This window comes from Apaloderma vittatum, unplaced genomic scaffold, assembly GCF_000703405.1.
Source record: "Apaloderma vittatum isolate BGI_N311 unplaced genomic scaffold, ASM70340v1 scaffold1804, whole genome shotgun sequence".
Taxonomy (NCBI): domain Eukaryota; kingdom Metazoa; phylum Chordata; class Aves; order Trogoniformes; family Trogonidae; genus Apaloderma; species Apaloderma vittatum.
In genome coordinates this window covers 22,790-44,160 of record NW_009710726.1, presented here as the reverse complement: position 1 = coordinate 44,160, position 21,371 = coordinate 22,790, and the positions used below count along the sequence as shown (strand labels likewise).

General features: G+C 38.2%; 1 protein-coding gene across 1 annotated transcript in view; it reads left to right on the top strand.

Annotated features, from left to right (window-relative positions):
- Positions 1–21,371, top strand: part of LOC104272379 (sodium/potassium/calcium exchanger 2) — a gene marked incomplete at its 3' end in the record, with an annotated part of 71,429 nt that overhangs the window by 33,155 nt on the left and 16,903 nt on the right. Inside the window, exon 2 of the mRNA XM_009867357.1 lies at positions 20,432–20,470. Coding sequence (XP_009865659.1) covers positions 20,432–20,470 — 39 coding nt within the window. The remainder of the gene's footprint in view (positions 1–20,431; positions 20,471–21,371) is intronic.

Genomic DNA, 21,371 nt, shown 5'->3' with positions numbered 1-21,371 from the left:
ATCTTCTATTTGAACTTATCACAGAATCACAGAATTGTTGAGGCTGGAAAAGACCTCTGAGATCATCAAGTCCAGCCTATGACCCAACACCATCACATCCCCTAGACCAGGGCACTAAGTGCCACATCCAGCCTCTCTTTAAACACCTCCAGGGGTGTTGCATTCCAATGTCTGATCACCTTCTCCATGAGGAAATGCTTCCTGAGATCCAAAACCTTCACTGATGAAGTTTCAGACCGTGCCTTCTCATCCCATCACTCGTTTCCAAGGAGAAGAGCCTGACCCCCACCTGACTACAACCTCCCTTTGAGTAGATGTAGAGAGTGATAAGGTCCCCCTTGAGTCTCTTCCCCAGGCTAAACACCCCCAGCTCCCTCAGCCTCTCCTCACAGGACTTTCCCTCTAGTCCCTTCCCCAGCCTCGTTGCTCTCCTCTGGACCCACTCCAGCACCTCAAGATCTTTCTTGAAGTGAGTGGCCCACAACTGCAGGCAGTGTCTATACCTTTCAACAGTAAAAAGCATTCTGAGCATCAGCACAGAAAGTGTAGCTCTTCAAATGTTTGTTTTCATTACCAACCAAAAACATTGCCCAAGATGCACAGGGTTTAGCTAGAAGCAGATGGAAATAGAAATACCAGTTGATAAGGTATTTGTTGATTGAAGCAAATATTTAGCTCATTCATTCAGTTTTCCGCGTGACTGGCAAAACACTTCACAAAAAGTCCATAGTATTGTCTTAATTTTGCAGATGGACAAATAAACAATGATACAGTACTGCAAAGAGGGAACTGAGAATACTACTTAATCTTTTGACTATTTGGTGTAAGTAGTGCTAATCTGTAGCAATATAAAACTCTGTAGTTTATCCAAAATGTACGGAGGTGGTGCAGCCTTTCTAAAAGGGGAGTCATCATGGAAAAGATAAATTTGTGTCTTGACAGATTGCCTTTTTAATATTCTCTGTGTCTAATCAAAAGCTTCCGTATTCACTGAGAACCTACTTCACCAAGATTCTTAAGCATACATTTTAGTGGTATCAAAGATATGCTTAATCAGATTCTCAATTTCAGAATAGACCCTGTAGTTTTCAGCATTTGGAGAAAATGAGCATTCTGCATGGCTGCAGAGTCTGTACACACGAGGGCAACGGAATATGCCTGTTACAGGCAGAAAGTGGTTTTGTTTTACCTTCAACTTGCATTATCAGTATTCTCTCAATCCTAATGTTTTACCGTCTTTTGCAAGAAGTGCTTTTAAGCATCTCTGTACTCCTTCCTCCTCTATCTCTGCTAGGTCTGTCAAGGTCATACAAGTCTTACTTGTCGTAATAAACAATAAAGCTCAGTAAATCTGAGATGATCTTTCTTTAAGTCGCCATTATACTTGCAAAATGGGAATCAGTGGTTTCAAAACATTTTTAAATTTGCCATTTACTGGCAAACAAGAGTTTGAGTCAGCTCCTGGCTTACAGGAACATACATTACTACACATAGTAATGCTCAACATTGGGTCAATAATATTTTTCCTTTTTTATTTCAAAGAAATAAGTTTACACTAGCTTATAGGACCATCTCCCACCCTCAGCCTTGTAGCAGAAGTTCTGTCCCTGCCCTTGATCATTGATGTTGAGAAGTGATTGGATATATGGGATTCACCAGCACTAACTGGTGCCATGCAGGACTGTACCAGCATTTAAACTAAGAATTCAGGAGCAGTATAAAAAATGTGATTCCATTTTCTATCTGGAAACAGGAAAACTAGACCTAACTTTAGCTCAGAAGTTCTTTGTTAGGACTCACATTTCTTTCTATCTCTTCCCTATAATGCATAGCTGATACCACTGATGTGTCCAAAAGAGAGCAAATACTAAAACTTTCAGACCTTGTGTCAGATCCTCTAGCACTATTTATATTCTGTAAAGCAGTAGTGTGAAGTGCTACTTGCTGTACTCCTTGCAGCCTCTGGCTTTGGGCACTCCCCTAGGTGGGTTTCAGCCTGCACTCAGAAACAGCTCTGACCAAAATACATAGACTGGTGGATTACTAACCCTCCTTTAAGTAAAATGTTAATAAGATACAGTGTACTGAACCAAATTCTGTAACTATCATGTGGGAAATCTGAAGCTGCTTTACTCAGCTGAATGGAATTCCTCTGGTGCCCAGTTTTCTGGCATCTAAGTAATGGGAATTACTGTTGTTTAAATAAAAATGTACATTCATTACTGGGAATAGACCTTTCTTATTATGGAGCTAGGATTGGGCTCATTTATCTTCCAGCTGAGCTGAAATATAGATCTATAAGGCTGTAAGAAATGGATATTCTCATACATAGTGTGGGAATAGCTTTTCCTGTTTAAAAAGTATGTGAAAGAGTTCTGAGGCTTTTAAGAAAAAAAATGCTGGAGTATCCAGTGAGCTATATTAATGCAAGCACAAAGTATCCAGGGATGAATGAAGTGCTTATTCTTATGTAAGAAATGCAAGCAAGGTCTTGTTCCCTCTCTCCTGCCAGGGAAAGTTATGTCCCAACTCTGTCCCAACACCTCACAAGGAGGAATGAGATGTCACAAATTTGCCTGGTCAGATGCCAGATCCTGCTTATCCTTTCCATGTGCATAGGGGACAGCACAGCTGATCTAAGCTAACTGTAAAGCACATCTGGTAAGAGTGATTTGGCTAGCCTAATGATCTTATATTTAAATGCGACTTATGTCTGATACTAATTTTATTCCATTTGAAGTGAAGATATTTATGCAAAACTGCTTAGAACTTAATCTACAGATAGAAGTGAAATTTCTTCAGTGTTTCTGTGGATCCTTCAAGGGACTGTAGTTTTCTCCACTGACCCTGCTACTCCCTTTCAAGTGCTTATCATCTGTGTGGGACAAGCAGCAGGTCAGTGTTTGCCTCAAATCCTACAGTAATCCACAGGGGAATGCCCTTGTTCTCACTTCAGTGGTTTTTAGTCAACTGCAGAACAAGTGCCTAAGCAAAATTTGTGATATGTTAAACTAATCTGCTGCTTTGAATTAAGAATTCGTCGTATTAAGATGTAGGACAGAGAACAACAATGAGAAGTCCCCAAGAATAATGGGATTCCTGCCTTTGATCATGTGTAGCTGTACCAGGGATGCAGTGAGAATCAGTATGGAGCAAGTAAAGAAACTGCTGTAATGACAGCGCAGAAGTGCTGGGCCTGCACTGAGATTCAGCTTAGCCTTTCCGGGATTTATATAAAGAGTCTTTTAATAATGAAGCACTGGAAGGAGCAGCTGCTGTTACATGTTCTCCAAAAAAAAAGATTCTGGATGAGAAATACTGTAAAATAGGTGTGGAGTACTTCATGAGCCGCTTGACAGAGATGTGAATGCAGGTGGGACATAGTCGTGTGGCAGTGTAAAACAACAGTGCATGGTCATGTAAATAACAATGAAGAAAAATGCTATGCTGTTCGATAAATACTTAACATAGACCAGAGAACCCCCATCATCCATTTTTCCCAGGCAGTTTCTTGGCATTTCCCTGCCTCCGTTGTCCTACAGTGAACTGTACCTCTCTTTCAGCCAGAAATATTTTGGTGATAAAGTGATTTTCTTTAATGCACAGGGATAACTAAAGGCATATAAATCAGCAGAAGTTTGTTTCTAATGCTTTAGGAGAAGGCCTAGTGGTTTTCAGTCCACTTTTTGAAAAATGCCTTGTAAAATAAATACGCACTCATTAACAGTTATTTACATAATACTTAGAATAAACAAAATTACTGAAATTTCAATGTTATACTCTTTCCTCCTGGAAGCCATCCAGCCAAATAAAGTAAAGGCTTGGCGTTGAGATAAGGCTGCTTTATTTTAGCTTACACTGTAAAAATATTTTTATTAATTTTGTGTCATTGAATCTAATCCTGGAGTACCTGCATTTGAATATAGTGAAGGAAGAATGTAAAAATCATCTAGCCGTACTCTTAACAAAGGCTTATCTTCTCTAGATATCCAGGCTTGTTGTATTCACTCAAGTCTAGATAGTGCTCAGTCATTCAGATAGAGAACACTGTTTGGTAAGAGTGAAAGTTATAAACATTATGTAAGGAATATTTCTGTGTCCTCTCAATTCTTTCTCCAAATAAAATTTTTGAACCAGTGGGTTTTGTTATCCAAGACTTTCTCATGCGTATCTTCATTTAACGTGATGTGTGGTAATTAAATATCACCTAGCATGAAAAAAAGCAGCTGGGAAAAATAATAAATACAGCATTACTAAGAAGGTCAGCTCTGGACTCTGGTTGGACTCAGACAGAAGATGGCTTTGCTGCAGGTTCTTTTTATTGCTGCAGTGACTGTGTCTAATATAGTAGTTACATTTTACCATGGAAACAGGCTCATCTTTTTATTTTCTATCATAATCAGTATTGTTTAGTTGGTGTATCTCTAAAGCCTTTCTAGTTTTTATCTTTGTATTATAATTGCACATAGTCTGTGAAGTAAAACTTTTCCAGGGCAGGAAAAGGAAATGAGAATTAAAATTAAAGCAAATGTAAAGAAGTAGTGTGCTAAGATGGGGACTTTGCAATTAAGTGAGAAACAGTGCATTATGTTTGTTATTGAATGGCTTCAATTTAACCAGATTTACTGGGAAGACAAAAGAATAGCATTTCTGTGACTGAAATAGTAAAGTTTTGGAGATGATACCAAATGTATTTCTGTGACTAATACTGGATACATTCATGGATGCTGTTGCAGAATGTGATGAATGCGTTATCAATTTTTCCTGTTATTTGATTACAATTTCAAGATACGTATATGGAATCTCACATCTGAGAACATAATGTCACAATTTTAAAACCAAGACTTTAAACCATTTTTATTCTGAAGGGTGAAAGCTTCATTTGCAACATAAATTAAATAGACTGTTAGTTGGGGTAGCAAACGTGCACCTGTTTGCTTATCGTAGAAAAACTAAGATTATTGCTTGCAAAGTTAGCATGACATTCAGTTCAAAATTTTAAGAAGTACATTGTAAGCTAGCTGTAGCTCTGTGTTTGGCCCAACTTGACGTACCTGAAGAATATAAATCTAAGGACCTATCCACTGTGCTGAGTTAAAAACAAAATAGAACGCAAAATGGGAACTTCCAAAGAACATCAACTAAGAAGTTGCATTCTGTATAGTTTTGTTAGGTCATGAACTTGCCTGTTGTGATCACTGCAGACACTTGCCTTTAAGCAAGAATGAGAGTGACAAGAATGGAAAAGAAACAAATGCTTATGGAGAGCATCCAGCCAATAGCGTGGAGCAGCAGTAATGAGTAGCAAGTGGCCAGGGTAGCAGTGTGGCTGGTGGATTTTTCAGCAGGTGAAACAGTGCAAACATGTAAAAACATAAATAGGCTAGAGGACCCAGTATAGCTTATCATTTGTCTTAAGAAAAGTCCTTTTAACAGAGAAAATATTTTCACATATTGGAAGTATAGCACTGATATAAGGTGTAAAAATGGAAGAAGTTTCTGAGATTTATATTATTTTCTAACAGAAGCAGAAACATAGAAAATTGTCCCATGGAGAATGATTTCTTTGACTTTCTTTTTATCACTAAGAAAGCTTCATGCTGAGCATTTAGATTGCAGACAGATCAAAATGCAGATGCTTTATTTGGTTACCTTAATAGCTTAATGGGATTTATGGATTATTACTCTCACAAGCCTTTTTGAGCCTATAAAATCCTAATGTATTTGCTCTTAGAAATTATGAACTCAGTCCCAAAAACTCTTACTTGCATCAGCCTGCCAGTGAGTTGCCTGACTTAGTGCCATTGATCTTTGAGTCTCTGCACAATGGCCAACCTGTTCTTGCAAAAATCCTGTAGAAGATAAGAAAGTGCAAGAAGTTCTCAAGGGGAGCCAATTACTTTATAATAAACTACCATGTTCCGCTCAAGTCCTTCTCAAGGGTTTTTGTCCCATTTGCATTCATGCTGTAACTAACCAAAAGCAAATGGATCACTTCAAGGGGGACACTGAGGGGCTGGAGAGGGTACAGAGGCAGGCTACCAAGCTAGTGAAGGATTTGGAGTATATGTCGTATGGGAAAAACCTGAGGGATCTGGGGCTGTTTAGCCTGGAGGAGACTGAGTTACCTCTACAGTTACCTACAGTTAACTCTACAGTTACCTGGAAGGAGACTGGAGCAAGGCAGGGGTTGGTCTGTTCACCCTAGTGGAGAGTGACAGGACAAGGGCAAATGGCCTTAAGTTGCACCAGAGGAGGTTCAGGTTGGATGTTGGGAAGAATTTCTTTACTGAGAGGGTTGTCAGCCATTGGAACAGACTGCCCAGGGAGGTGGTTGAGTCACCGTCCCTGGAGGTGTTTAAGAGATGAGCGGATGTTGTGCTGAGGGACATGGTTTGGTGGTATTGATAGGGCTAGGACAAAGGTTGGACTTGATCTTGAAGATCTCTTCAAACTCAAACTGTTCCATGATTCTAAAAAAAAACGAGGAAAAAAAAAGGTGTTAATCAAAGCTATATTTACTTAAAAAATGTAGGTTTGAGTGACATAGACGGTAAAGAGTTCTCACCTAGAACAGGGACAGCACAGGAGTTAGTTCTCCTGCAGGAGTATCAGGCTACAGAGTCTGTTCAGCTGCATTTCAGTTCAGAAAACCAGCCCCTCACAAGCAGGCATGAATCCACTCAAGAGAAATCTCCCCTAGTTTGCCATGGCTTTCCCAGGAGTTAAGTTACTCTGCCTCTATCCCCAAAACTGCCCTTTCCTTTTGGTATCACAAGGTTTTCTAGCCTTGCTTTAAGTTTTGTCTGGTGGTCTTGATCTTTACATGTTAGACCAAGTCTCCTTGCCCATTAAACTGACATTAAGTCTGTCTTTATATTGTCATCCATGGTCCAAAACCGATGCTGATGGGAGTTTTGCCATATGACTACATTTCTGGTTAGAGCTACTGTGGCTATAGCCCTGAAAAAATCCGTGGAGTTACTTGAAAAGGTGTAATGAAGAGTTACTTATGAAAACTATGCACAACCTGATGATTCCTCAGTGTCCAGGGCTCTCTAGTTGACAAACGGCATTCTGTATTTTTTTAACGCTGACACCTGTATGTCGTTTGGATATTTCTATAGGCTTTTCTTCCAGATGTCTCTTGCCTTCAGTGGTGTAGTTCAGGGAAGAGATAATGACCAACTATCATGGCGAGCTTGTATGGCTCAGATAGCATAAATATATACATTTATGACATGAACAGACAAGAGTCATAATTGCATCTGTCCATGACACTCAAAACTGAGCCTGTTTGATCTGCAGCAGACTGCTGTCAGCATTTTTTTTAATAGTTCTGTTGATCACTCAAAGAAGTGAGATTTGCACTGCATGGCAATTTCCACTCTGGTATTAAGAGTTCTATCAGATGTGTCTGACCACAGCAAAGGTCATAAGTAGCTTTTAGTGCTGAGGTCATTGACAGACCTTACAGAAAAACTGGCGAGTTTACAGAAAAATGCAAGACAAGACGGTAAATATGTATGTGGTATAGACCTTGGGAAAAGAAAAAAAAAATCAAAGTCAAGCAAGACTGATTCAAAAAGTGTTGAGAACCCCCCCCCCCCAATCAAATGGTCGTATTTTCTTGTGACTGATGTCTGAAGGCCACACTAGAATAAGATTAAAAATCCTGAATTGAACCTTTTCTGCAGGAGATTTTGAAAACTTGTTTGTTGAGCGAGTGGAATGGGATTATTTCTGTTCAACATTCTAAAATCGTAATTATCTTTAAGATACTGTAAAAAGTCATAAGGAAAGTTAATTCTTTGTTCATTTGCAAGAGTGAGTCACCCTCTACTGAAAGCTAAAAGTTCCACTAAGAAAAACATGAGAAAAGGAAGTTACCATGAAACTGTTACCTTCTACCTATGACTTCTTCTAAGAAAACCTTGATCTTGGTGCAGTCATTGCTCAAATTTTTTTGCTGATGCTTTTGGGAAGATGAATAAAAAAGTATGACATACCATGTATAAGAAGAAGGTTTGCTTCTCACTGTGTGCTGGACTAGCTCATGCATGTGACCACACCACCACTCTCAGCCTTTAAAAATTAAACTTGCTTGCTTTAACTTTTTTAATCCTAGTAAGTGGGTTATGTCAGTCTACATTTACAAGATTGTCTTCACAAGGATAAAGAAGCAAAAATATAATTTTATAAATGAAACCAAGATTCATCTTCGTGGTTTAGTTTCCTCCTGAAATCGGAAGAATTTGTAGGTCATTAGACTCTAGTCTTTAGTTTGCAGAAGTCAAAAATTAGGAAAATGTAGAGGAGATGAATGACTTAGCAGATGAAATATTTTTTGTCATCTGCAAAAAGCAACTCATAGAATTTATATCATCAGCCAGATTTCTCTTCAACTAATGAAAGAAAGGAGCAAATGAATTAAGAAAAATTTAATGTATTCTTCTTAAATGAGTCAGGCACACACATCACAATAAATTCTGAGGCTCTAGATGACAGAAACCAAAGTGCAGAGATGTCTTTAACTCCCATTTCAGTGTAGCAGTTCACAATGAGGGATAAAATGCCTGAAGTAATTAAACAAAATAGCATTCTATTTCCCAGTAGGAGGAATTACATGAAAATCAATAGTGAAAGATTTTCTGCAAAGGCTTTAAATCACTCTGTTTCAATTCAGTAGTACTGATAACAGTGAAGAAATTTGGCTGTATGGAATCCAAATTGCCACATCAGACTTTTCCAGCTTTGTGTATAACCTGACTTCTTTTTGCAGAATTTGTGATGCAAATGATTTGGTTTAATTTGCTCTTACAATTTTTTGTTGTTCTGATTTATTGAATTGTCTTTAAGTATAAGAGATGCAGTGTCTTACTATTATTAGCTTTTTTGTGGTACTTGCATTAAAGACATATGAAAGTTCCTTTATTGGGTATTCTTTCATAGTCCGGGAGAGCATAGTTAACTTACGCCACAAATGTTTCATGATCACTATGATTTTCATGCAAAAAAATGTAGCCTTAGAGCTTGGGATTAATTTTCCATGTCAAGTCATGCATGGTTGGAAAGCTTTAGCCAACAGGTGTACATTTGTCTGGAAGATTTGTGTCCTGTTTCCAAGAGCTAAATACCATAAACTCAGTGCCTTTGCTTCCCCAGAAAATCTATGATCATCTGTGCCCCTGGGTCCATGGCTGCTTCTTGGGCAGAAAAGAAAGGCTTTGTAAGTCAGAATTTTTTAGGCTGCCAGTATATATCCACATTTAATAGGATGATACATAAAAGCACCCCAGCTTCTTTGGGTAGAACACTGTATTCATGCTCACAAAAATGTATGCTTTGGGTTCTGGCACCATTTTTGTCTTCTTTTAGTTTTATATCTCTTGACTTATTTTCATCCAAAATATCTCCTCATTCTCCATAGACTAAACCAAAGAATGAGCCGCTTCTCTATTAATACAATTGTAAATACGGCTTGTACAGTTCTGTTAGTTAATTTGTATCCTCAGAGGAATGAATATATATGTCTTCAGAGTCTGGAGAGCAGTTTTTCCAAAGGCTGTGCAAAAACTTTGACATTGTGCTGGCTTTTAAGTCTGAAGTCTTTGATGAAACAACCAATCTGTCCTGTAGAACTTTACTTTGCATTTCTCCAGCTGTACCCAGAAGATTGCTAGGCCTTGGCAACAGAATCACAGAATCTTCTAGACTGGAAAAAACCTTTAAGATTATTGAGTCCAACCATTAAGCTAACACTGACAAATCCTCAACTAACGCACATCCCTAAGCACCACATCTACATACCTATGAGATACCTTCAGGGGTGGCAGCTCAACCACTGCCTTGGGCAGCCAGTTCCAGTGCTTAATGGCCCTTTCTCCAGGAGAACTCAGGCAAACTGTCAAAGGCTTTACTAAAGTCCAGGTAGACAATAGTCACAGCCTTTCCCTCACCCACTAAGTGGATGACTTTGTCATAGAAGGACATTGGTTTTTTCAAGCAGCTCCTGCCCTTCACAAACCCATGCTGACTGGGCCTGATCACCTGGTTGTCCTGCGTGTTCTGCATGATGGTACTCAGGATGAACTGCTCCGTAACCAGCACTGAAGTCAAACTGACAGGCCTGTAGTTCCCTGGATCTTCCTTCTATCCTTTCTTGTAGAGAATCATGTGTGTATTGTTTACTGAAGTTTTTAGGTGCTTACAGAGTCATGTTGAAACAGAAACTGGTAGATTTATAGCAACAGGAGTTTTCTGTAGAACTGAAAACTAGTTTATGCGTTACTTCCAGACAAGCTTAAAACTGCAAAGCATGTAATGATTTCTGGCTTACTTTACCAGTTTTCTTTATATGACTATATTAGTTGTATTAAAGGTTTATCTTAGGGAACTAGGTTGACCCCTCTTGGAACAACCAGATTTTTGTAGATCTGGCAGTAAGTGCATTATATGAAAAAGGGGATTTACACTGGGGTGTTGTTAAAGTCAAAAACATGCCAGCATAGAACATAGACACAGGAACTGGAGTTTGGGTATTAAATAATCAGGAAAGACTTATGCTGAGCTTCAGACAGTATTTGTGTTTATTTTAACGGAATTCACACCCAGTGTATTTCATTATGTGGACCCAGCTTTGATATGGACATCTTGTTTTCATACCCCGTCTGACTTCGCCTAATTCCAAGGCATAGTTTTTCTTAAAGCTTCCCCTCATCCTTCCATTTCTTTTACCCTTTGCACTGAAAAAACCTTAGTGGAGCTGCATAGTATTGAAACCGGTGGGGTGTAATAGCCTTCCTCTTCTTAAATGCAGATAGTTATGATCATGTTTTTTAAAGCAGTAGGAGCATACATCTCAGATGAAGTCTGCCAGTCCCTGGAACAAAAGTGTTTGTGGTGAACTGAGTTTCCATGGATATTGTGCGATGTGCCTGCCAAAGAGATAGGGGGTAAAAAAAAGACTGAATGAAAGTCCAAGACATGATGAAAGAAGGACGACACACAGGTGCTGGAAGAAAAATCATGAGAGGAAAAGATAGAGGCAAACTGAGTATTTGGGGAGCTACTCTTGGCTAAAAGGAGCCATACAGCTGCTGGTGATGGCATGGTGTCCTGCTTGTGACTCCTGCAGTGCTTAGAGAAACCAGACTTCAAGAGTTTTTTTTGTAGTGGAGTGGGATAACATAAAAGATGCATAAAGTTACCATGAATTTCTCTTTCTGATTGAAAGTCCTTGCAGATTGAGATTTTGGCTAGTGTCCAAAATAACATATCTCAGCAAAAGTGTAGAGAAATCTCATGGTTTGTGATGAAGCTTAACTGGCAGCTTGGAGGTAAAGAAACACTTTTGTCCTGTGCCGTAAGTGGGAAAGAGAGGTGGAAGGCAGGAAATGCTTTCTTGTAGCAGTAGTCTCCTACTACACACTTCTATGTTACAGCACTCCCTAACTCTAGAGCATCACTTTCCCGTAATGCCTTATTCTCCATGATCACAGTGGAAATTGTCCTTGGAGCTGTAGGTTTACGTCAAACGTTAGGAAACTGTGCTGGGAGGACCAGACTTTGCAGAGGAGAGCATCAGAGCCACTGCTTCTGCGTTATGTGTGACAATGGGTTACGTGCAGGTATCTGGTTCGTAGCTGCAGAGACAAATCAATAGTGTGAAAGGCACTGTGAAATAGCAGGCTGATGAAGTGAGATCAGCACAAAGATTTTCTGTCTCTTCTTTGCTATGCTATGTAGGACATAGTTGCCCGAATTAGTTGCCCAAAAGCTGAGAGTTAAAATGGGGGAGGTCTGATTTAAGTTCTTAGTGTTGTAACTCTGCATTTAGAAACAGTGCCATTCAGGTCTTTCTGCCTCAGTTTCATCTCTTGACTCCAAAGGAGTTAAAAGTAACCTAGCATATGCATGCTGCAGATGGTGGCCTCCAGAATCCCAGCATAAAGGGATACTCTTGATTTCAGAACCACAGATCTTCTCTTTCATCTTAATACAAAGCAGAAAATTGCAGAAAAATAGTTAAAAGGTGAGAGGAATCAGAGTAAGACCAAAGCTGATCTGGTCCCTTTTTTATGCATATAATATGAAGAAAACCATTTGTTTTGGTTTATGGTTGTAGATGTAATTTGGAAATTCGGACTTGTTTCTAACCACAGCTCTATCAGGCTCACTAGCAGTGCAGTACTGTGCTGCTGTCTTGTCTGCAAGTTATTGTGTAAAATTTCTTTTCTATTTCTTCTTAGCAGTTTTTCTCACTACCATTTCTTACACCCTCACCAGGTATAGGACAAACCCTTAGATGGCATTTGCATGTTTCATGCGATCGGAAAGACGGCGGCCACACTGGTGGAAGTGCCTGAAAATAGTTGTCTGAAGGATGAATATGGATTCATTGTCTGAAATACTGTTGAGTCAAATATGCAAAACGGAGGAACTTGCTTTTAGTGATACTTTGGTTTGATTGACTTAATGTCTGGTTTCCCATCTTAAAACTGAGAAAGTGCAATATAATCCAGTTAGTGGGTGAATAAAAAAAAATAAATCCAACATATTTTCATTGCTTTTCCTTTTACAGCGTTGAAGAATCAGTCTAACATCATATACATGTAAAAAGTGCAAGTGTTTTCTGTGCTTTGATTGTATTGATTGTTGTATAATCTTGTAAACTCATAGTATCAGACCTGTTAGAGACATAAATAGTCAAAAAAAAACCAACCCCAAACCAAACTCTTTGATGTTTTTTAGCTAACAAAACATTGCAAGGGGTACATTTTGATCCTATACTTGTAGGTAAATTGGAGATACTGCTCTCAGAGAAGTTCTACTTAGTAGCTTGTTGCAATGAACATGTATGTTGTGCTCAGTAAAAGATGCAAAACCCAAAGCACACAATTAATTGCTGAAGAGAAGGCAGTTGTATCCGGTAAGCTTGCCCTAAAACAGTCAGCCCTCCATCAGAACGAAGTTCTTTACAGCATCTCTATTCCTAGTTTGTGGATGGGGAAGTGGAGGAATGGAAGCCAGCTGCTAGATTTTGCCTGCTAGGCTGGCATAAAACTGACACCCAGACTCCCGCAGCCCAGAGGTGGCAGTCAATGATGATTTTATATTTTGAAGCACAGTTATTTGAAACATTTCTACCTTAAGCATCATCCTGTTTTGTTGATGCTATCCTTTCTCTCTGCTCCTTTTTTTTAAAAATACGTAACTTTTAAAAAGCAACGACTTTAAGTGTTATTACTGTTTCATGGTAAAGGTAGTCCCACAGGAGAGACTTTGTCTCATTTAAGGGCCAACATTCTACCTTCCATTCTCAGTCACTCTCTCACCCTGTGGGAAACATCAACTATTAGCAATGCTCAGCAAGCTTTCCCAACATTGTTCAATATTTTGTATGCCACTCTCACATTTGGCAATGTTCTTACAGTTGCTGTCCTGAGAGCTAGATGCATCGTGAGTTTGTGCCAGATGGTAATGAAGTCGGCAGAGATCCTGGTGGCAGAAGGTCACTTGAAGGGAAAAGGCAGCTGTGAAATAAGAGAAAGGAGTGAGCAGCACGTGGTGGAAAGGGGACGTGACCAGGGCAGCTGAGGATGCACTGAGTCAGCATTTACTCCCTACGGGCTGCCCAGGCTGGTTTCTTCTCTGCAGTTGGAGCTGCCCACATCCTTCTGGATCTCCAGGATGTTGGAGGTGGAAAAGCAATGAAACTGCAGCCTTTTTGCGCTTGTGATGAATCCCCTGCAGTGTACAGCGAACTTACTGCAGTGAGGCTTATTCAATAGTTACAAACCAGCACAGCATCAGAAAGCACTAAGATTTGTCAGATGCTTTTCTCCTTGGGAATTATTGGGACTACTTTTAAAGCAAATTCTAAAACCTTTGTAATCTGTAGCAGATCCTTTGTGGTATTTAGGTAAACAGAAGTCCAAGGAAATGCTGTTTTTTGCTGGCTTCTAAGCTGCTGATGTTTGATAGAGTTAGAGGAAATGAAAAGCAGGTGTCTCCTGTCAGTAGTCTCTGTGGTGTAGTTGGAGTTCAGCTGAAAACTTTCCAAGCTTCTGCCTATTATTTGCAGCTTGTCTCATGGATGATTTTAATTCAGACATTTTCAAAAGTTTTAGAACTTTATCTTGGACCATTCACTAATGCTTTCCCATGTAATATTGTTAGTGAATTAGCTGCATATTAAACTCCTTAAATCTAGGTATTTTACGGCTAGCCACATAAATCGATACTGAAGTGCTTAAACTGTCACTTGTGAAAAATGCTTTTTGTGCATGAGTATCTAATGACCACTATAGGTACATAGCTTTTTTTTTTTAAAAGATTCCCTTGTCCCCCTGAAAGTTGCATAGACATACAGAGCAATGGTGCTAATTTATATAATTTTAAAAAAATAGCAAAAGGTGACTTCATTGACAATTCTTGAAATGAGGATAAGAGGACAACTTAAAACTGCATAATTACTTCTGACACTAAGGTGATTTAAAACGCATCAAATCGTTAAGCTTGAGCTATTACATTGCCATCCTAAGCCAAAGATACCTGACTTTAAGTAAGTTCAGGGAAGGTAAGAGACATGCAGCACACTCTGACTTTCTCACACATGTTGAATAACTAAATGATCATATGATTGGTCCTACAGTCTGACTGGAAGAGTCATATTTCATATAATGGTAGGTATAAAACCTGGAATTAAACCAGTTGACCTGACATTATTATGTAATTTAGCAATTGATATCTTAAACCATCCATTTGTCATCAAATCAGCTAAGATGCATCTCTTCTGAACGTTTATGAGGAGTCACTCTATGTATGCACATTGGGTAGTTGTGTGAACAGACTGGCATAAAAGAGGCAAGTGATCTGAGTGAGCAAAGCTATTCTGTTTTGCCCAGCACTGCAGCTTTCCCACTCAGTGCCTGTCGACAAGTTGTAAGTGCAGCCAGGTATCCCAGTTTGATGGTCCAGCTCAATGTCTTTGAAAGTTCAGGCTTAATTTAATAAATTCTTCATTTTGATGAGTAAAGTGAGCTTACAACCTCAATTTAATTTTGGATATGGTTCTTGTGAATTGTATTTATTTTCTACAACAAATTAGAAGTCTGCTTCTGTAGGTAGAACTCCCTGCTTTAGTTTTATGAAAGAGAAAGCAGAAGGGAAGAAATCAGGCAAAAGGAGAGGGATTTTTCTACAGTGTTCTTACTAAAGGTTTTTCCTCCTTTGTTTTAAATATCATCCGAGGTGTCAGTTCAAGCCTGGATTCTACTAAGCATTAATATGTAAGTTAAAAACCTTACCTTCAGTTTACTGTAGCTTAAATACAGAAATATTCCCCTGAATCCACTTGCATCCTTCCTACATGTGGTTCCTGTATGATGATTCTAGAGCAGGGTAATGAGATGCATCACTTTCGGTTTGTAAACTGTACTAGTCCCATTGCAGCTCCTGACAGAGCTTCCGTAGACTGTAGTGGTGATGGTCAACTTTTATTTCCATGGATATCTAGAAGAATTTAAGTTTATTGAGACTGCTAGGATTTACTCTTTTAAGCTTCCTGCAAACTGTGTAGAGCTTACCCACTGAGTAGGCAGGGGTGATAACATGGTATTTTTTGGGGATATTCACAGAAAGGTCTAAGAAATTCTTCTGTCATAAAAACTAAGCATGTACGTATTAAGAGAACTAGATAGAATACCTTACTTCGTTTTTTTGTTCCTTCACTGAGCTCATTAGGCTTATTTCTGAGATCTGTCTAGCTGAGTTTGCTGGTTTAGATTTTAGTTCTAATTTACCATATAATTTCAAATAAATGCAGAACAGTTTAATTCCAAATGCTTTACTAGCACTCCTTAGGATAACAATTTTTAGGAACTATCTAGACCCTCTTAAGTTAACTAGATTGACTTCAGTGGCTGCCTTTGAATGCATCTCGGTTTTTTTGCAGTTCAGCTTAACAAAAAAACCTATACACCTTAGGCATGTATTGCAAAGATTAGAGTGCTCTGTGCCCCAGAAAGCCACACCTGTGATTTACCTCAGGACTGAGCAGCAGTGCTTCGCTGATATATACAAAATTGCAGAGCCCAGATGCTGCTTTTGAAAACAGGCATTAGAGAGAGTAAAGAAAGTCTATCACTATAAAACGCCTTAAGACAATGTTCTATCTGAGCTCATATTCTACACCATATTTCATTCAGTTTCACCCTGCCAGGCATTAAACATGATGAACTTTCATTATTCCTATAAAAGCTGGTTTATTTATTTTATTTTAAAAAACAAACAAACAAATAAACAACAATTTTGTAATTACTACAGTTGGAAAAGATTTAGCAAGCGGAAAAGAGATGTGAACCCACAATGTAGAAAGGGTGTTGAAATCCAGTTATGTTTGTACTGCTGTTACTTGACAGCCTGCTTTTCTTATGTTAGGAGAAGGGGATGGGCAATCCAGTTCACTAGTTCTTTCAGGCTCTTGAACCTCTAATATGGAACCTTCAACAAGAGCAGCACCTCCTGAAGCTGCAAGCAGTCCAGCTCTCCAGTTCTGGCTTTGGAATAAATAGTCTGATAGATGATTCAAGTTATGAGCCATCTTTTACTAAGAAGGATATTCTGTGTCAAATACCTAGAGCTTTTCAAACATTCTGCTCCTCATTTGATCATCATGATGCCCTTTATATTAAAGGAAAGCATGAGGAGAGTCACCACATGGTTAATGAGGCATCATCTCATCCATGAATTACTGTAGGAGCCTGTTTCTCGACAGCACACATTCCTAAACAAGGCAAGGAAGATGTCACGTTTGATCACTGGTGAACTTTTATCAGTGAGAAAAAGAGATATGTGAAAAGGATGCCATAGACCATTTCTTATATCAAGTAGACTTCTTTTTTTTATTCTTCCTGAAATACATATTTTTAAACTTTTAGCACATTTGGAGCAAAATTGAATATGTGATCACTGATACAGGCAAGAAGATGGACAAACTCTTACGTACTGCTATGGCATACAGGAGAACCAATAAATATTTGTTGAACTCTCTGAAATAGTTAGTGAACTGTCTCATGACTAATCTCATTATAATTCTGATCAAAATGCTGATCAGATCAGATGCTTTTGAATAAGAGACTATACTAAAATACATTGGTTTTATTTTTTCAGAACTATAGCAAATTCATGGTTTCAAGGAAATTAAAACATGTAATTTCGAAAGATTTTTTTTTCTTTTGATTGCGTCAGAAATGTACGTAATGCACAGAAGACATGGAATTTCTGTCTCTGATCTCAGGGGAACTAATATGCCATGGTTGCAATGATTTAAGAGCAAACTTCTCTTTACATAAAATGTGTCTTTTCTTTAACGAAATCACATTGAATATGTCCAAAAATATAGTATTTATTCCCACTGCAAAAAACATAACCGTTTTAAACTTGGACCAGTTTTTAAGTGTTGTTCTAAATTAGAAGGATGTACAAAATGTCTGAATACCTGATCTAGTTGAGAGGCGTCCCTGCCTGTGACAGGGAGGTTGGATTAAATGATCTCTAAGGTCCCTCCCAGCCTAGGCCATTCTATGATTCTATGATTCTATGATACTAAATGTTTCTACAAGGGAAAAATGATACTTCAGAATACTTTGCAATACAGTGCGTAATACTCAAACTACACAGCAATGAACATGTAAATGCAAAACTCATTTTAAACAATAGAAAAATAAGGTTAATCTGCCATCCTAATGGGGACAAAATGCCATCAAATACATACAGTACCACAACTAGATTTTTCACTGTCATAGTTTGAAACAGTATTTTAAGGTGTTATTATTGTTAATCCATGAGATAATCCAGGCATTAGAAGTATTTAGTATCTCCAAAATATAAAGCCATTGTTTGCATTTCTGTTTTTAAAATTCTGGAGGTATTTCCGCTTTTGAATCCTATTTATATTCCAGCCTTGAACATTTCTTCTAGGGTGTAACTTGATTGGCAAGTTAAGCTCAGAAACAATTGTGTCACTAATCATGTGTGGAAAAAACAATTTGAAAAATCTTTTTCATGGTGTTATATCCCTTTCTGTACTGATGAAGAATTAAATTATTTCAGATGGTTTCATCACTCTCCTTTTGTTTCCTTAACATATATGCAAAATGTATTTCATTATTCTTTCTCATTATAGCATAATTATCTTCTACAAATTAATTTATATGGTAAAATTATCATGTAGTTGTTTTTATATATTCACGCAGCTTCATCTCATTCCCTTTCAAGTAAATGACAGTGTTTCCGTCAACATTTATTTTTTTTTTTAGGAATACTATCATATTAGGCCTAGAGCATGCTTGGTATTTTCGAGGCATGCTCTTGGCCTTAAGAAAAGTAACATTTTTCATCTCTTTGTCAGATGGAAATGACACATTACACAGCTTTATCAATTATAAATTTTATTGTCTTTTGATATTAAAATTAAGAAACAAATTTTGTGTCATCGAAAGCTGAAAGTCCCAATTAATAGTTTTTAAAATTTTTATTAAAATTCCAGTTCTGAACACTCATCTCTGTCTCACAAACTTTACTTCTGTAACGACATCCACTGACCATTACAATTTGACTGTCCTAAGTTGCTTCTTTGGACACAAGAACTTTCCCTGGCTTGTTCTTTTTTGCTTTCTTGTAAATTTGGCTGCAAGATAAATTTTCCTTCACGTAAAAGATTGCTCAAAGTACACAAAAATAAATGGTGAGTTTGCAGGTGTGTGCATGGATTTCTATCTGGAAGAGCATGTGCATGTATACTGTACATATATATACACATATTATGCAAAAAAAAAAATTAAGATGCATTCACAGTTTTAATGACATTTTAGAACAAAGATTTTGTATTTTCTTTTTTTTCCCTTTTCTTTCCACTCCATTAAAAGTTATCTCTGTGATGGTTGTCTTCAGTAGAGGCCTAAAACTTTTTTTTCCTAGCTGTTTCTCACACAAGGGCAGTCTAATTTCAGAGGTGACAGGTATTTTCTGTATCAGAGCAATGATCTTCTCTTTGCCTCATTAGCTCTTTTTCAAGTTAATATTCACATCTGGGAAGGGGTAAATTTTTGACAAAGAGTTCACTTCTGCTTATTCTTTTTCTTATTATTAACAGAAGGGGTATGCTCTGTTATCAATGTTTGCTCATAATTGCTTACCTTCCACTTAACCTTCAAGGTTAATTCACTGTCTCAGAAAGGCATGTCTTGAAAGTTCATGTTGATATGTTTCCCAGAACTGTGTTTCACTGCACATAAAACAGTTGTGATATAATTTGTTTTCTAGAGGATTTTGATTTTCTATGGAACAAGAGCCTTGAGATAGAGGAAGTTATTTGTATGCCAGTTTGTGGGGAAAGGACTATGATCAAGTAAGAATGACTGTGAGACAGATGGAAATTGCACTGTGTCCTGTTTTAATTACTACTTGATGGCTGGAGTTTCGTATTTTGTGTATTCTGGTGTTAACTTCCCTCTCTTGGGATAAGCCGAAGGACTACAAAAATAACATGACTTTATCACACACTTGCAAGATGTCATGAAAACATATTCTGTGTCAAAAGTTCTTTGATCCCATTTAACACAAGTGTTAATTCTATTAAAGAAACAAGCAAAACAGGGGACTGTGATTCTGTGACTGCAAACCAGACTAAAAAAAATGTGTTTGCTTGTTTTCAGTGCAAATTCTTTTCACCTTCAGAAGTGTCTTCTGGAGATGTGCTATACTGCTGTTGTCAAAGGGATAGGACATGGGAATAAATCATCTCCAGCATATGTCACTTAGTTGAATGCATCAATTGCCTTTGTAATCCATCCAAAGTCTATTTTTCCTTCATGGCAGAGCAGTATGTTCTATGCTGCCTGTCCTTAACCGGAGCTGCCAGTTTCAGCTACCTGGCATTTTGCTGGGAATGATTAAATTGAAACACCTTTTTTTTATTTTCTTGTGTAGTCCCTTCCTGCAAAACACCTAGGTAATCTTACTCCTTTTTAGGCTTTTTATTGAGCAGTTCTTCAATCCTGAGTTTCCTACTGCTTTTAATTTTTCAGTCTTCACTCCCACAAACTGGTTGATGTACAGGGAGTCTGCCTCCCTACATAATTTGTAGGAAGTGAACATAATGATCTGCAGCCCAGCTGCTGAGGACCAGGCCCTGAAATGGCAAGAGTTCCTGTCCGAGAAAGTGACAAGAATAAAACACTCCTGCAGCATTGCAGTGTCAAATTTACTCTCATTTACTAGATCACTAAGATGCTTTAATTCAAGTAGTTCATAAACCTAACACAACAGCATTCATAGGATGAGACGTCTGTGGTGTTTTACTGCCTTTCCATTCTATGCATGCTCCATCTGACCCTTCTTTTTGTTCTTTTTCCCATTCATGCAGTCACCTAGTGCTGGCGACAAGGATGACCAAACACTGACGGTAGGCAGCAATCAGTATGTGTCTGAGCATTTATTTCTCAGGAGGATGCTGAGGAAAGCCTTACTTTGGTTTGGTATACAACAGCATTTTTCTAAATCACTAGAATTTTTTTTGCCCTTGCTATGCTGCTATAGAACTTATATAATTTATTTCCAAAGATAAAGTGGTGAATTAATTTTCTTGTTCAGTTTCTACCTTTTTTTATTTCGTATTTGTATGACACCAAAGATTAGTCCATGTACCATGTATTACTGCAAAATAATATCTTCTTCAGGCTTGTTTTTTTCACTGTAATTGGGTTTCAGGGACTTATTACTCAGCAGTCTGTTGGCTCTGATTATCCTTTTTACCAAAACAAGCAGACAGCCATCCACAAAGCACTCTTACTTTTTTGGGTATGTTAAATGCATCTATTATTTTATGAGACAATGACATAGGGGAAAAAAACCTTCAGAATATGTTTAAAATTTCATTAAAAAAAAATCTACCTGGACTTGTGCAAAACACTTGCCACTGTCCCACATGACATCCTTGTCTCTAAATTGATCTCCATGGATCTGGAGGGTGGACCACTCGGTGGGTAAGAAATCAGCTGAACTCAAAGGGTTGTGGTCAAAGGTTTGATGTCCAAGTGGAGGTCAGTGACGAATGGTGTTCATCAAGGGTCAGTATTTTGACTGATACTGTTCAGCATCTTTGTTGGTGCCATGAACCAACATTGAGTGCAGTCTCAGCAAGTTTGCTGATGACAACAAGCTGTGTGGTGTGATTGACATGCTGGAAGGAAGGGATGTTATGCAGAGGGACCTGGACAGGCTTGAGAGGTGGGCTTCTACAAACCTCATGAAGTTCAGCAAGGCCAAGTGCAATGTCCTGCACCCAGGTCAGAGCAATCCCAAAC